The sequence below is a fragment of the Carya illinoinensis genome, chromosome 1 (genome assembly GCF_018687715.1).
Source record: "Carya illinoinensis cultivar Pawnee chromosome 1, C.illinoinensisPawnee_v1, whole genome shotgun sequence".
In the NCBI taxonomy this organism is placed as follows: Eukaryota; Viridiplantae; Streptophyta; class Magnoliopsida; order Fagales; family Juglandaceae; genus Carya; species Carya illinoinensis.
Window position 1 is genome coordinate 29,466,249 of NC_056752.1, and position 12,826 is coordinate 29,479,074.

Consider the following 12,826-nt stretch of genomic DNA (forward strand, 5'->3'; position numbering starts at 1 on the left):
GGGTTGAAAAGCATTATGGAACATGAATGTCTCAAGTATGGTTAAGATCTCTGTTTGGAAAGCTATCAATGACAACCTCCATACAAAGAAAACTCTGACTCAGAAAAAAAATCATAGAGAATCTTTTATGTCCTATTTGTGAAAGAGAGAAGAAAATAGTATGTCATTCATTATGAAGCTGTGTAGCAGCCACAAATGTTTGGACCGATTCTTCAAGTCCTATTAAGAAGTGGTCCAATAGTGAAGGTGATCTTTTGGCAATTTGGGTGGAGTTGGCTATGAACCTACAACAAAATGAGCTAGAAATTGTTTAATCAATTATGAGGAGAATTTTGCTTAAGAGGGCCTAGAATTATTCTAGTAAGCTCAAGGCAATACATGAATAGTACAAATTTCAGTAGGAGATGTTAGAAGTATGGCATGGAAAACACCTAAAGGTAGCTTTTGACTCAAAGAACAAGAAGATGGGGGTTGGAATTATCATCAAAGACTCTGATGGTGAAATTTTGGTTTCTCTCTGCATGAACAAAAGGAAAGTATCCCATCCTATTATAACCGAGATTAAGGCTTTGTGGAAGGCATTGGAACTTTATTCTTATCTAAATTAGAAGTGTTATTTTTTAAAGTCATGTACAAGTAGTCACAAAGGCCATCAACAACAAAGGCAACAATTGGTTATGGTATGGACAATTGATAGATGTCAAAGAGATTCTTCAAGGTAGAACATATTCTTCATACGAGAGTACATTGATGGAAGTTTATGAAAGGTGAAATCCAAGTGCTAAAGTAAACATACTTATAAACAATGTAATAAAGTGACCTATCAACTTGTTAAACTTGTCCTCTCTTTTGATGATGAGCAAGTTTGGATAGAAGATGATCCAATGGAGATTTTTAGAATTTTTTTGCGGGATAAATTCTGTGTTGGTTGATTTATGGCAATGGAAACTATGCTTAGTATTTTTTTTAAAAAAGAAGATCAAAATTGAAAGTATAAGGAGTAAAAAATATTTAACCATATTTTTTAACGAAAGAAACAATTAATACAGAAATTTTAAATAAATTAAGGTCCGAGTTGAATGGTGTCCATCCTATTGGAGCATTAATATGGGTTGGCAGAACCCGGAGACCCCACCCCCCTCGTAAGAAACGAAACGAGCTCCGCGCCCTCCGCCCCCATGAGCAAAGAATCCATTCGCCATCTAATCTCAACGTGCGAAATCTCCCATTATCGGCTCATTACATCCTCCATTTCAATCTCATTAGCATAACAAACCGCAAAAAAGGAATGTGGGTGCCGGTCCTCAAGAACCTGACATGGGCGGCCATAATATTGGGACTTTCCAACGCCGTAGTGGTCCTTCTTGGTGCGTTTCTTGTGATTCTTGCTTACCCGTCTTGTGACCACCGATATGTTTTTCCGTTCGTAGCCGTCTCGTTTGCCGCGGGGGTTAGAATTGTGGCAATGGTTCCGAGCGGAATCGCCCAAGAAGCCACAGCCATGACCATTCTCGAATCTCCCTCCGATAACTCTGCTGGCGTCGTCGACGCAGTCCTTCGCCTCGAAAGACGGGTATCGAGCAGCTATCTTTTTTTTGGTCTCTTTGTAATTTCTGTTTGGTTTTCTTAAAAATTTGTGATTGATATCTGTGATGAGCTGGATTGAATGGGATGTTAGGGACTCAGGATTTTAAGATTAATAGCTGCGATTCATTGAACGTTGGTATAAATTGTCTGAAAGTGTAGTCTAGCCCGTAGAGAGAAGGGTACAGTACCCATTAAAACCAAAAAACCTACCTTGAAGCTGAAGAGAATGTAAAAGAAGTAGATAATTATTTTTGAATGAAAAATAGAAACATACCTGAAGTATGTGTTTTTAATCCTCTGCTTATGCCACTACTGCAAATGTGAAATAGTTTTTAATTTCCTGATAACAGATGAGGTATAAAAAATGGCTCTGGTGGACCCGGTTTGCAACGGTAATTACAGTGCTGCAATTTGTTGGTGCAACTTATCTTATGTTCCATATGGCTAAATATATATCTCATCCTGGTTCATCAAGCAACTGTGTTTTAGGTAAGATGGGCCCTTCTAATCATCTCTGTTTACAGGTAGAAAGATGCCATTTGGTCTGAAAACTACTGCCTTTCTTCTAGTTATCTGTATGCCATATGTATGTTTATTTCTTTGTGAACATAAGCATTTCTGACCAATATATACTTATAATATATGTATACACGTACCAGGCTTTTGCCTATTCTTTGATTAATATAATTTATTTACTTATAAAAAAAAAAGTGCTGCTACAGTCACCGAAACATTCTCCCAAATTCCCACTGAATGCAGCTGTTTTTTCTTTTGATTTTAGATTTTTTTTTCCATTAATTTTTTTATATTCTTAAATATATATTTTTTAAAAAAATTCACAACACCACTTAAAAAAATTTACTTAATCACTAAGTAAAAAAAGAAAAAAAAAGAAAAGAAAAGAAATGGATTCGGTACACTTTTGGGGTCCCGAAAGCATTTCTAAAAAAAAAATATATGTATACACATACTTAACAAAAAAATAAATATATATATATATATATATGTACACACACACACACACACACACACACACACACACACATACCTATCAAGAAAATATATCTTTATGTAGATATACACAACATATACTAACATATGTAATTACTGCAAAGGAGTTTCATGAAATGCATTATCTTGTCCAATATCAAGCAGTTATTTCCAGACTACATTCTTGATATTGTAACTGAATAAACAAAACAATACAAAGAGAACTCTCATTAGTTGAAGAGGCCCCACCTGTCTAAACAGAGAAATTACTCTTGTAAAGAGTGTGTTTAAGCTTCCCAACTTATTTTATCTGCATTCTCTATATTCTCACTTCACTGATTGATAGGCATGGAAAATTCAACATAATTTCCTTCGGGATGGGAAGGATGTTTAGTCATAGAATCTTTTGATTAGCATTGGGTGTCCGGGAACAGCGTCTTGACTAATCGCGGAGATGCACAAGGATGTTTAGTCATAGAATGAGGGCTTAAGGGTGAGCCAGCTGTATGGATTTTCTCAACTTTATTAGGTGAGTGGCTGTGGAGGTTTTCTTTTGAAAAGAGTTTTCCTGGAGCAGGTTTGTAAGCATACAGCAGATGTGGGTACCTGTGGAAACCAAATACTAGTAGATAGGTTGAGATTGAAGACAATATTTCCCTTAAGGTCGTTTAGTGCAGAAATGTTTTATTTTACTTCCCTTTTGACGGGATGTGACTTTTGGAGAACTGCCTGTGAAGGAGGTATTTTTCTGATTTGTTTTATATTTCCTGTGCATAAAACCTAGCTATGGCTAACTATGTGGGTTGGTCTGGACGTTTAATTTTTACGTTTGCTTGGCTTATTCAGGATTTGGTAATTGTGTTAGTGAGTTAATGCCCTTAATCTCTCATATGATATTATAGTTTCTCATGTTGAAGTTGTGATGTGATAGAGTTTAGGATAGACATTTTTATTTGAGACTTTGTGGTATTTTTTTGATAAGCAAATTTATTGATATGAGTAGGTGTAGCCAAGTACACTAGATGTATACAAGAGATAACACCTAGCTAGAAGAAGCAATAGATACAAGGAAATGATAAAACATTAAGCCCATTAAGATCTAGAGCTATCACCCAGAAAAATAATGTGCTGAAAAAGATTCTTCTAAGTTCCTCTATCAATCGTTCCCTATCCTTGAAGTTTAGATCGTTTCTTTCTCTCCAGATGCACAACAAAAGGCATATTGGGACCATCTTCCATATTGCTACAATATGCGGGATACCATGAAGACTTCTCCAACTGGCAAGAAGATCCACCACCCTCTCTGGCTTAACTCACGCTAATCCATATTTGCCAAAGATGTCATCCCATAGGGCCTGACAACCTCACAATGAAGCGACAAGTAGTCCTTGGGCTTCACCACTTCTTCAACACTTACAACACCAGTTGATCACTATAATATGGTGTTGTTTCCTTAGATTGGTCAGAATCTTCTTTCGTTCAGCTGTCCATACAAAGAATGCAGCCATTAAAGGCGCCTTGCTCTTCCAAATGTTCCTCCAATAGAAATAGCTAGGGCATGTTTGGGTAATGAGATGATATAAGAAATTCTCAAAACTTCTAATGCCTAGGGGTTGGCTTAAGTGGTAAAGGCCTTGGTCTTGGCGGTATGCTTCTTCCAGGTCTAAGGTTCAAATCCTCTTAGGTGTAAACAATTTCTAGGGGCTGTCGGACTGAGAGGATTTCCCATTGAATTAACTGAGGTGCATGGAAAACTCTTTTTTGGGGCCCTATGCACCCCGAGATTAGTCAGGACACTGTTTTCGGACACTTAGAGCCAATAAAAAAAAAAGAAATTCTCATAATTTTTCGTAATTTTCTTCCCAAACATCATTCAAATTTTCCAAACTTCCAAACAAAATACAAAAATCAATACAACTTTTCCAAATTTCATAATAAAAATAATATCAACAAATTACATTCAAACAAATTTTTTAATTTTATAATATTTTTATTTAACATTTTCTCTCTTATTTCCCAAAATCTAATAAAATATTTTAACTCAAACTATTTCACTACTATTTATAAAATTATGAGATATTCTAAGGCCTCGTTTGGTTGCATAAATGAGATGAGAAATCTATGAATAGTAGTGAGATAATTTGTGAATAGTAGTGAAATGGTTTGAGTTTAGATGTTTTTTGGGGTTTTAGGAAATGAGAGAAAAAGTTGAATAAAAAATTATAAAGTTAAAAGAGGGTTAGAATATAATTTTTTAATATTTTTTTTGTTTTGAGATTTGAAAACGTTGAATTATTTTTTGCGCTTTGTTTGAAAATTTGGAAAAGTTGTAATGATTAGATAAAAAAGTTGAAAAGTTGAAAAATTTGAAATTGAAAAATGTTTGTATTTGAATGGTGTTTGGATGTTGAGATGAGATGAGATAAGATGAGTTGGGTTGAAAGATTTGTGAAACCAAACCGACTAAGTGTTCAAACGAGCCCTTACTATCCTAGTTAGTGATGATCCCCTTTCTTTTTATTTGATTAGTAAATAAGAATTTTATTAAAATAGGCGAAGTTAAGTACACATGACATATACAAGAACAACACCTATGCATGAGTCTCTAAAGATACAAGGAAATCATGTACGTTCATGCAGTTGAGAAATAATTTCCCTTTCTTAGAGGGACTCCATAACAATTTGTCTGCTTCTTGAATCCTAGTGCCAATAGAGTACCAAAAATTGAAGAATTTGATAAGAACCCCAACATCCCAATCATGTGCTGCCTTGAGGAATTGAACATTCAACTAAATACCACTGCTCGAAATCTCCTATAGCTCTACCACTAATGTCTTCTGACTGCATGCAATCCTATATACAGTAGAAAAGTTGTTCTTAAGTGCTCTATCCCAGCACCAAATATCCTGCCTGAATAATCATTTCCCTAGGAGTGCCCAATTGAACATCTTTAGATTTCGGAACCCAACCCACCACATGAGATTGGGAAGCATACCCTATTCCAATTGATTAGATGAAATTTAAATTCTTCACAAGTCTGCCCCAAAGGAAGTCATGTTGGAGTTTCTCTATGTGATTTTCCATCCCTGCCAGTATAAGAAAAACAATGAGAGAAAATATGTAGGCAAATTTTAGAGAGTACTCTTGATTAAGGTGATCTGCCCACCTTTTGACAAGTACAACGTCATCTAACTTGCCAACTTCAGTTCAATCCTTTTGATCACTTCATTCCATATGGACCTAGCCTTGAAGGGCGCTCCTAATGGGAGGCCAAGGTACACTTCATGGGCAGAGAAGAAATCTTACATCCCAACGATCTAGCCAAACTTCTTGGATTGACAACATTCCCCACCAACATCATTTCGGACTTAGATAGATTCACCTTTAACCAAGATTCACCTTTAACCTTGCCACTGCCTCAAAGCATATAAGAAGTCCCTTTGAGGCAGTGGATTTGAGGCAGTGGCAAGGTTAAAGGTGAATCTTGGTTAAAGGTGGATTTGATTGTAGTCCGCATCGCATAAAATCAATGTATCTTCTACAAACAACAAATGAGAAACATTAAGACAACTTTAGCTGGGATTTCCAATCGAGAAACTCTTCACAAACTCACTCCCTACCATCACTATCAACATTCTACTAAAAGCTTCCATGACGATTACAAAAAGTAGAGGTGACAATAGGTCACCTTGTGCCAACCCACTTAAGCTGCTAAAAAAGCCCATGGGAGTGCCATTCACCAATACAGAGAACTGAATAGTGGAAACACAATGCATAATCCAAGAAATCCACCATTCCCCGAATCCTTGCCTCCCAAGCCTATAATGCAAAAATCTCCAATTGACATGATCATATGCATTCCCCATTTCTAATTTACATAAAATCCCCAACTCACCAAAATTTTATATGACTATCCAAGCACTCATTGGCAATGAGCACAGAGTTTGGGATTTGTCTACCTATGACAAAGCATTTGGAGACTTGACATAATCTTCCCTAAGACTTTACTCAGACGAATGGCAAGAACCTTGGCCATAATCTTATACACCCCATTCAGTAGACTAATGGGGCGAAAGTTCTTAACATATGAGGCCCCCGGTTTCTTAGGTATAAGCACAATAAAGGTGACATTGAGGCTTTTCTCAAACTTCCCATAATTATAGAGTTCTTGGAAAACTTCATAATGTCCTTTCTTACCACATCCCAACATGATTGGAAAAAAGCATGAATCCATTCGAACCTGGTGCTTTGTCTTTGCCATCTTTATTACCACTTCAAACACCTCATTTGCTTCAAATGGTCTCTATGACCATGCAGCTCTTTGTTGCTCAATGGGCTCAAATGTTAGCCCATCAAGTTTTGACCTTCAATCCACTTGTTCCGTGGGCAATTCTTTGTAGAATTAATCAATGTGATTCTTAATTTTCAGAATGACCCGAAGAAACAAAGCCATCAATATTAAGTAGCTCAATGGCTTTGTTCCTCCTATACTAGTTGGCCACTTTGTGAAAGAACTTGGTATATCTGTTCCACTCTCTTAACCATAAAGCCCTAAATTTCTATCTCCAAGATGTCTTTTCCATCAAAGTGACTGTGACACTCCCAATCTCCATTTGTGATTTAACGAAGACTTGGAGTATCAAGACATGTAACACATGGTCACATATTCTCGTTCATGATGGATAATATGCAATGCAACCTATGATATGACTAGCAATATGTAATAGTTGCAGCGGATTGTGACTAATAAAAATATATTTTTGATAAGTAATTAGTAATTTTATTGAAATAAAGATGGGCATAGCTCAATTACAAAGGAAGTATACATGTGCATACACCTGATTAAGAGCTAGAAGAAGTTACAAGGAAATCATGTAAGCTGAGGCTATTAAAATCTATGGCAATGGCCCACAAGAACAAAGACTTCTAGAAAAACACCGAACCCCATCCGAGGAACGTTCATGATCCTCGAACAGTCTCTCATTTCTCTCACTCCAAATACTCCAAAAAATACATATTAGAGCCATCTTTCACACCGTTGCAATCAGGGGTGTCCCTGTGATCCCTCTCCATCTTGCTAGCATATCAACCACCCTACCCGGCATCATCCATGCCATACCCATTCTGCTGAAAAAGTAATTCCATATCTCCCTAGCAAACTCACAATGTAGGAGCAAATGGTCCACTATTTCACCATTGTTTTTGCACAAACAGCACCAATCCATAATTATTAGGCCACGACTTCTAATATTATCAATGGTCAGAATCTTCCCCAAAGTTGCTGTCCATACAAAGAATGCAGCCTTGGTGGGTGCTTTACTTCTCCAAATATTCTTCCAAGGAAAATTGAGCCTTTGTTGCATGGTAATGACTTCATAAAAAGTGCATACCGAGAAATTCCCTTTTCTAGAAGGACTCTATACCATCACATCTTTAGTTGTGGCAACAATAGGAATATTATACAGCAAGTTAAAAAATTTCACCAGCGCATTTACTTCCCAATCATGGATCCCTAATAAGGCTAAGATTCCACCTCCTGTGAGCCTTGATTGATTACCCTTAAATCAGCCGCCGAAGTTTCTTTTTCCCGTGCAATACTAAAAATTGTAGGATAAGCATCTTTTAAAGCCGTGTCTTCCACCCACATATCCTTCCAAAAACTGATCCTACTACCATCCCCAAAACACAACCGGGTATTACTAAAAAAGAAGCCCCACCCCTTCCTAATATACTTCCATAGCCCCACTCCATGTCCCCCTACCCTCTTTAGAACGCCAACCCCCTCGTTTACTTCCATACTTCATGTCAATCACCCTTTTCCATAAGGCTTCCCTCTCCATAAGGGTAATAAAAATATTTGTACCAGAATAACTGAAAACATAACATTTCATAAAAACAACCATCCTTCACGACTCATTAATTGTCCATAGTATGGGGCGTGTACATAGCATATTAAAAAATGGAGATTACATCTCCTTATTCAAATCTTGGTTAACGGGGTTTTAAATAGAACATAATTTAGAGCATCTCTTTGATGCATTGAATGGCTGAATGGCCTGGCAGGACCATCTCAAAAAACATCACAATCAACTCCAGCTGGTGGTTGGGATCTAACTCTGCTTCAATCATTCTTAGCCAAGGGTTCGCATTCATCACCATGATTTGGTCCTACTACAACTTCTATCATCCCAAATAGAATGGTTGTTGAAACTAATAGAGTGAGATTACTTGAAATCTCAATAAGTTAACAACCATCATACACAGAGATAACATAGACATGACATATAATAAACATGAAGTGAATGCATGAATAGAAGAGAAAATATTTGCTTGTTAATCTAGATTCCTCAACATCTTTCAGAGAATTCAGATACACATTTTCTTACAGAGAACATTTCATACTTTTTCTTTTCCTTTTTATTTCTTTTCTTTCTTAACATATGTTAATATCAAGGCTCGCCATTCTACACTGTGAGTACTTGCTAATTACCATAGCCCAACTTTTGGGATAACATTATCAGAGCTGTGTAGATTGATTTAATGTATTTAACATACTTTTCATGACAAGGGCCCCCACTAGCATTAGGTGTTATATTTATATGACAATGCCTTGAAATCCTTTAAAGAGGAACCAGTCAAAATTCATTGAATGTTCTTCGTTAACTTAGGGGTTACTACTCAATTTTTAATCACTCCAAAGTGGACAAAATTGTTCAATTAGGATAATCACCCATCTTAGCATTGGGTCGTGATAAAATGTTTTTCATGTTATGCTCATGACAAAACATATTATGTGACATGTGTTGTTCTTTTGTAACAAGTTTCACACTTCATGTAAAATGTCATATTTTCATGCTTCATGCCAAAGAGTACTTGTTTATGCAAAATTTCATAATAACTAAAATGTCATACAGTGAGCGAATGCTCATAAATATTGCAAGACATTTCATGATCAAAATAACATTTATAACATGAATGAGGCGTTCACACAAAGTCATATAAATATTATCCAAGAGTAAGTTAGAGGCCAATTTACAAACTTTTTGAATATGCGAAGGTGGTGGCTGAAACAAGAGATGTTTTATAAGTTAGAATCTTGATAATCAATAAGAACTATGTACTTTGACTCATCCATGCTTTAAATCTTATTAATCCAAGTGATTCGTTAACTACCACATATGCTGATTTTGTGACATATCTTTGCCTAGGCCGTGGCCTATTCTCATGCTAAATACCCTATGTCATGATGCTTCTTGGGCAAAGCCTTGGCATATGCTTATGCTAAACCTCAAAGGAATCGACATTAATAACCATGTTAACCTCTTTATGCTATTCTCCTCAAATTAAGCAGCTAAATCAATGCATCAAAACCACTGGTAACTTTGAAGTAGGATTGATGATCAACCCAAGATAGTGCATGTTGTAACTAAACTTCACTTGGCATATCATGATAACCTTAAGACCTAAGCCCGAACTTGCATTCTTTGAATTAATCCTTCACATTAACAAGAATCAATACCCAACATCCTTACTCATGAAGTCATCAAGACATGAGGGTAGATTACTCACCAACTTTGAACTCTCCTAAAAGTACTTGGTTAGAGCTTTCTTGCACTCTCTTTGGAACTTTCTCTTTCTATCTCACTTGATTTCTTTGCAAGTGATGTGAGGTGAAGTGAAGCAGGAAGGGTTCTATTTATAGGCTTCATAAGGAGAGGATGATCCTTCAAGAAACCGCTCAATCCATAGGTTACCCGACCACTTGCTTCCAATCCTACCGTGGTGAACTTGGCTAGATGCCACCTTACTTGTTTATTGTGCTTGGCTAGGGTCCTGTAAACTTCTTCCTCCAGATCTCCATTGAGAAATGCATTTTTTACGTCCAACTGTTGCAAAGGCCAATCACGATTAGCTGCAAGTGACAGATGAACTCTTACAGTGTTTAGCTTTGTGACTGGGGTGAATGTCTCTAAGTAATCGATGCCATAGGTTTGAGTGAATGCCTTGGCAACCAATCGAGCTTTATACCATTCTAGAGAGCCATCAGATTTATACCTGACTGTAAACACCCATTTGCTCCCTACAGTTTTCTTCCCTCTTGGTAGATCAGCTAACTCCCACGTGCCATTTTTTTCGAGAGCTTTCATCTCCTCGAAGACAGCCTCCTTCCACTCAGGAACTTTCAGAGCATCTTGCACAGTATTAGGAATCTCCATGCAAGACAATTGTGAGGTAAAAGCTCTAAAAACAGGTGAGAGATTTTCATATGACACATAATTGGACAACGGATGCTGGGTGCAAGATTTCACACCCTTCCGGACAGCAATAGGAAGTTTAGAATCATCGAACTCAAGATAAGACTCAGACTCGGGTTCAAAGCTAGAGGACTCAGAACTCGAAGGTGAAATGGGCTGAACATGAGGTAAGGACTCGGTAAGGACATTACCTGGAGGGTTTACGGATTCTGGGCAATGCGAAGGATTGGAAGACCCTTTCTTTTGAGTTGTATTCTGTCGCGAGTAGACAATATCAAATGGTACCAACGCTGTGTTTTTCGTTTCTGTTTCTCCTTTGTGAACATCATGAGATGGCCCTGTAGGAAGACCTGCATTTTCAGTATCTAAACAACTCGACTCAGCTTCCCCTGGTATAATAAAGCTTGGGTTTTCAGGTTGAATAATTGGAGTAGGATCATTTTGGGAGTTGTCAGTTTGGAAGAAATTTTGAAAAACAGCCAAGTCGTTGGTTTGTGTCCCCCCTAAAGATGAGGCGTGAAATGGAAATGTATTTCAAAAAAAGTAACGTCCATGGTAACAAACATTTTTTTGGAAATGGGTTCAAAACATTTATACCCCTTTTGAGTGGGAGCATAACCAACAAACACACATTTTGTGGCTCGGGGTTCAAGTTTTCCTTGATTATGTCTATGAACATGAACAAAAGCGGCACAACCAAATATCTTTAGAGGTAAAGATGAAGAAAGCCGATTTGTTGGATAAAACTTACGAAAAACATCAAAAGGTGTTTCAAAGCTTAAAACCTTATTAGGCATCCTGTTTATGAGATATGTAGCAGTAAGAATGGCTTCACCCCAAAGATATTTAGGGACCTGATTGGTAAAAAGCAATGCTCGAGCTACTTCCAATAAGCATTTGTTTTTTCTTTCAGCCAAACCATTTTGTTCTGGAGTGTCAACACAAGAGCTTTGATGAACAATTCCTTTTTCAAGAAAAAATTCGCCCAAAATGTTTTTGACATATTCTCGGCCATTATCACTTCGTAATATTTAAAGATTTTTTTGAAATTGTGTTTGTACCATGGTGTAAAAATTTTTGAAAATTGTTCCCACTTCAAATTTTTCTATCATCAAGTAAACCCAACTTAATCTCTTGTGATCATCAATGAAGGTCACAAACCATTTTTTTCCAGAATACGTAGATGTTCTACAAGGGCCCCAGATATCACTATGAATCACAGTAAATGGAGTAGTTGGTTTGTAGGGTTGGGTGGAAAAGGATGCACGATGATGTTTAGCAAACTGACAAACTTCACATTGAAAGGAAGTGAGATTTTTATTCCGAAATAAATTGGGAAACAAGTGTTTTAAATACTGAAAACTAGGATGGCCTAACCTATAATGCCATAACATAATATCATTATCCTTGGAAACAGAAACTGAATTTAAGCAAGTATTTTGACATTGTCTACTCGAGTTCGGTCCATCCTCAAAAAAATAGAGTCCATCTTTTTCCTTAGCACTGCCAATCATCCTCCCCGTGGTCAATTCCTGAAATTCACAATAAGAATAGTAGAAATTAGCTTGACACTGATGATCAGAGGTAAGTTTACTGATGGACAACAAATTGCAAGACAAATTGGGAACATGGAGCACATCATGGAGGGTTAACAACAAAGTGAGTTTGATAGTTCCTGTCCCGGAAATTACCAAGAGTGAACCATCTGCAATTTTGACCCTTTTATTGCCTGCACACGGATTATAGGATGAGAACAATTTGGAGCAATTATCCAAGAATAAATAGAGTTAGGAATAACACCTAAAAACGCATTAGCAAGAGGATTACCCTTCTGTACCAAAGAACAAGGTGGAGTTAAGGAAAGTTTTGGAGATTGAAACAATTTGTACAGGTGCTCTAATTGCTCCTTGGTAAAAGGTACTGCATCCGAGTTGGTAGAAAGCTCTTGAAGCTCTTCAGCAGTGGTTTGGTAGGCACAACCATCACGTTTGGAT

The 12,826-nt window shown here is 37.0% G+C and overlaps 1 protein-coding gene across 9 annotated transcripts in view; it reads left to right on the plus strand.

Moving 5' to 3' along the window:
- The first annotated feature begins 1,092 nt into the window (after positions 1–1,092).
- LOC122314769 (diacylglycerol lipase-beta) overlaps positions 1,093–12,826 on the plus strand; it is a 40,586-nt gene continuing 28,852 nt past the window's right edge. For 4 of the 9 annotated variants that reach the window (XM_043130375.1, XM_043130355.1, XM_043130368.1 and 1 more), the window contains exons 1-2: positions 1,094–1,573; positions 1,938–2,076. In XM_043130375.1, coding sequence (XP_042986309.1) covers positions 1,289–1,573; positions 1,938–2,076 — 424 coding nt within the window. In that variant the 5' untranslated portion in view covers positions 1,094–1,288. Of the gene's footprint in view, positions 1,574–1,937; positions 2,077–12,826 lie in introns of those variants that run through there. The other 5 variants (XM_043130417.1, XM_043130408.1, XM_043130392.1 and 2 more) reach the window with 5 other exon arrangements.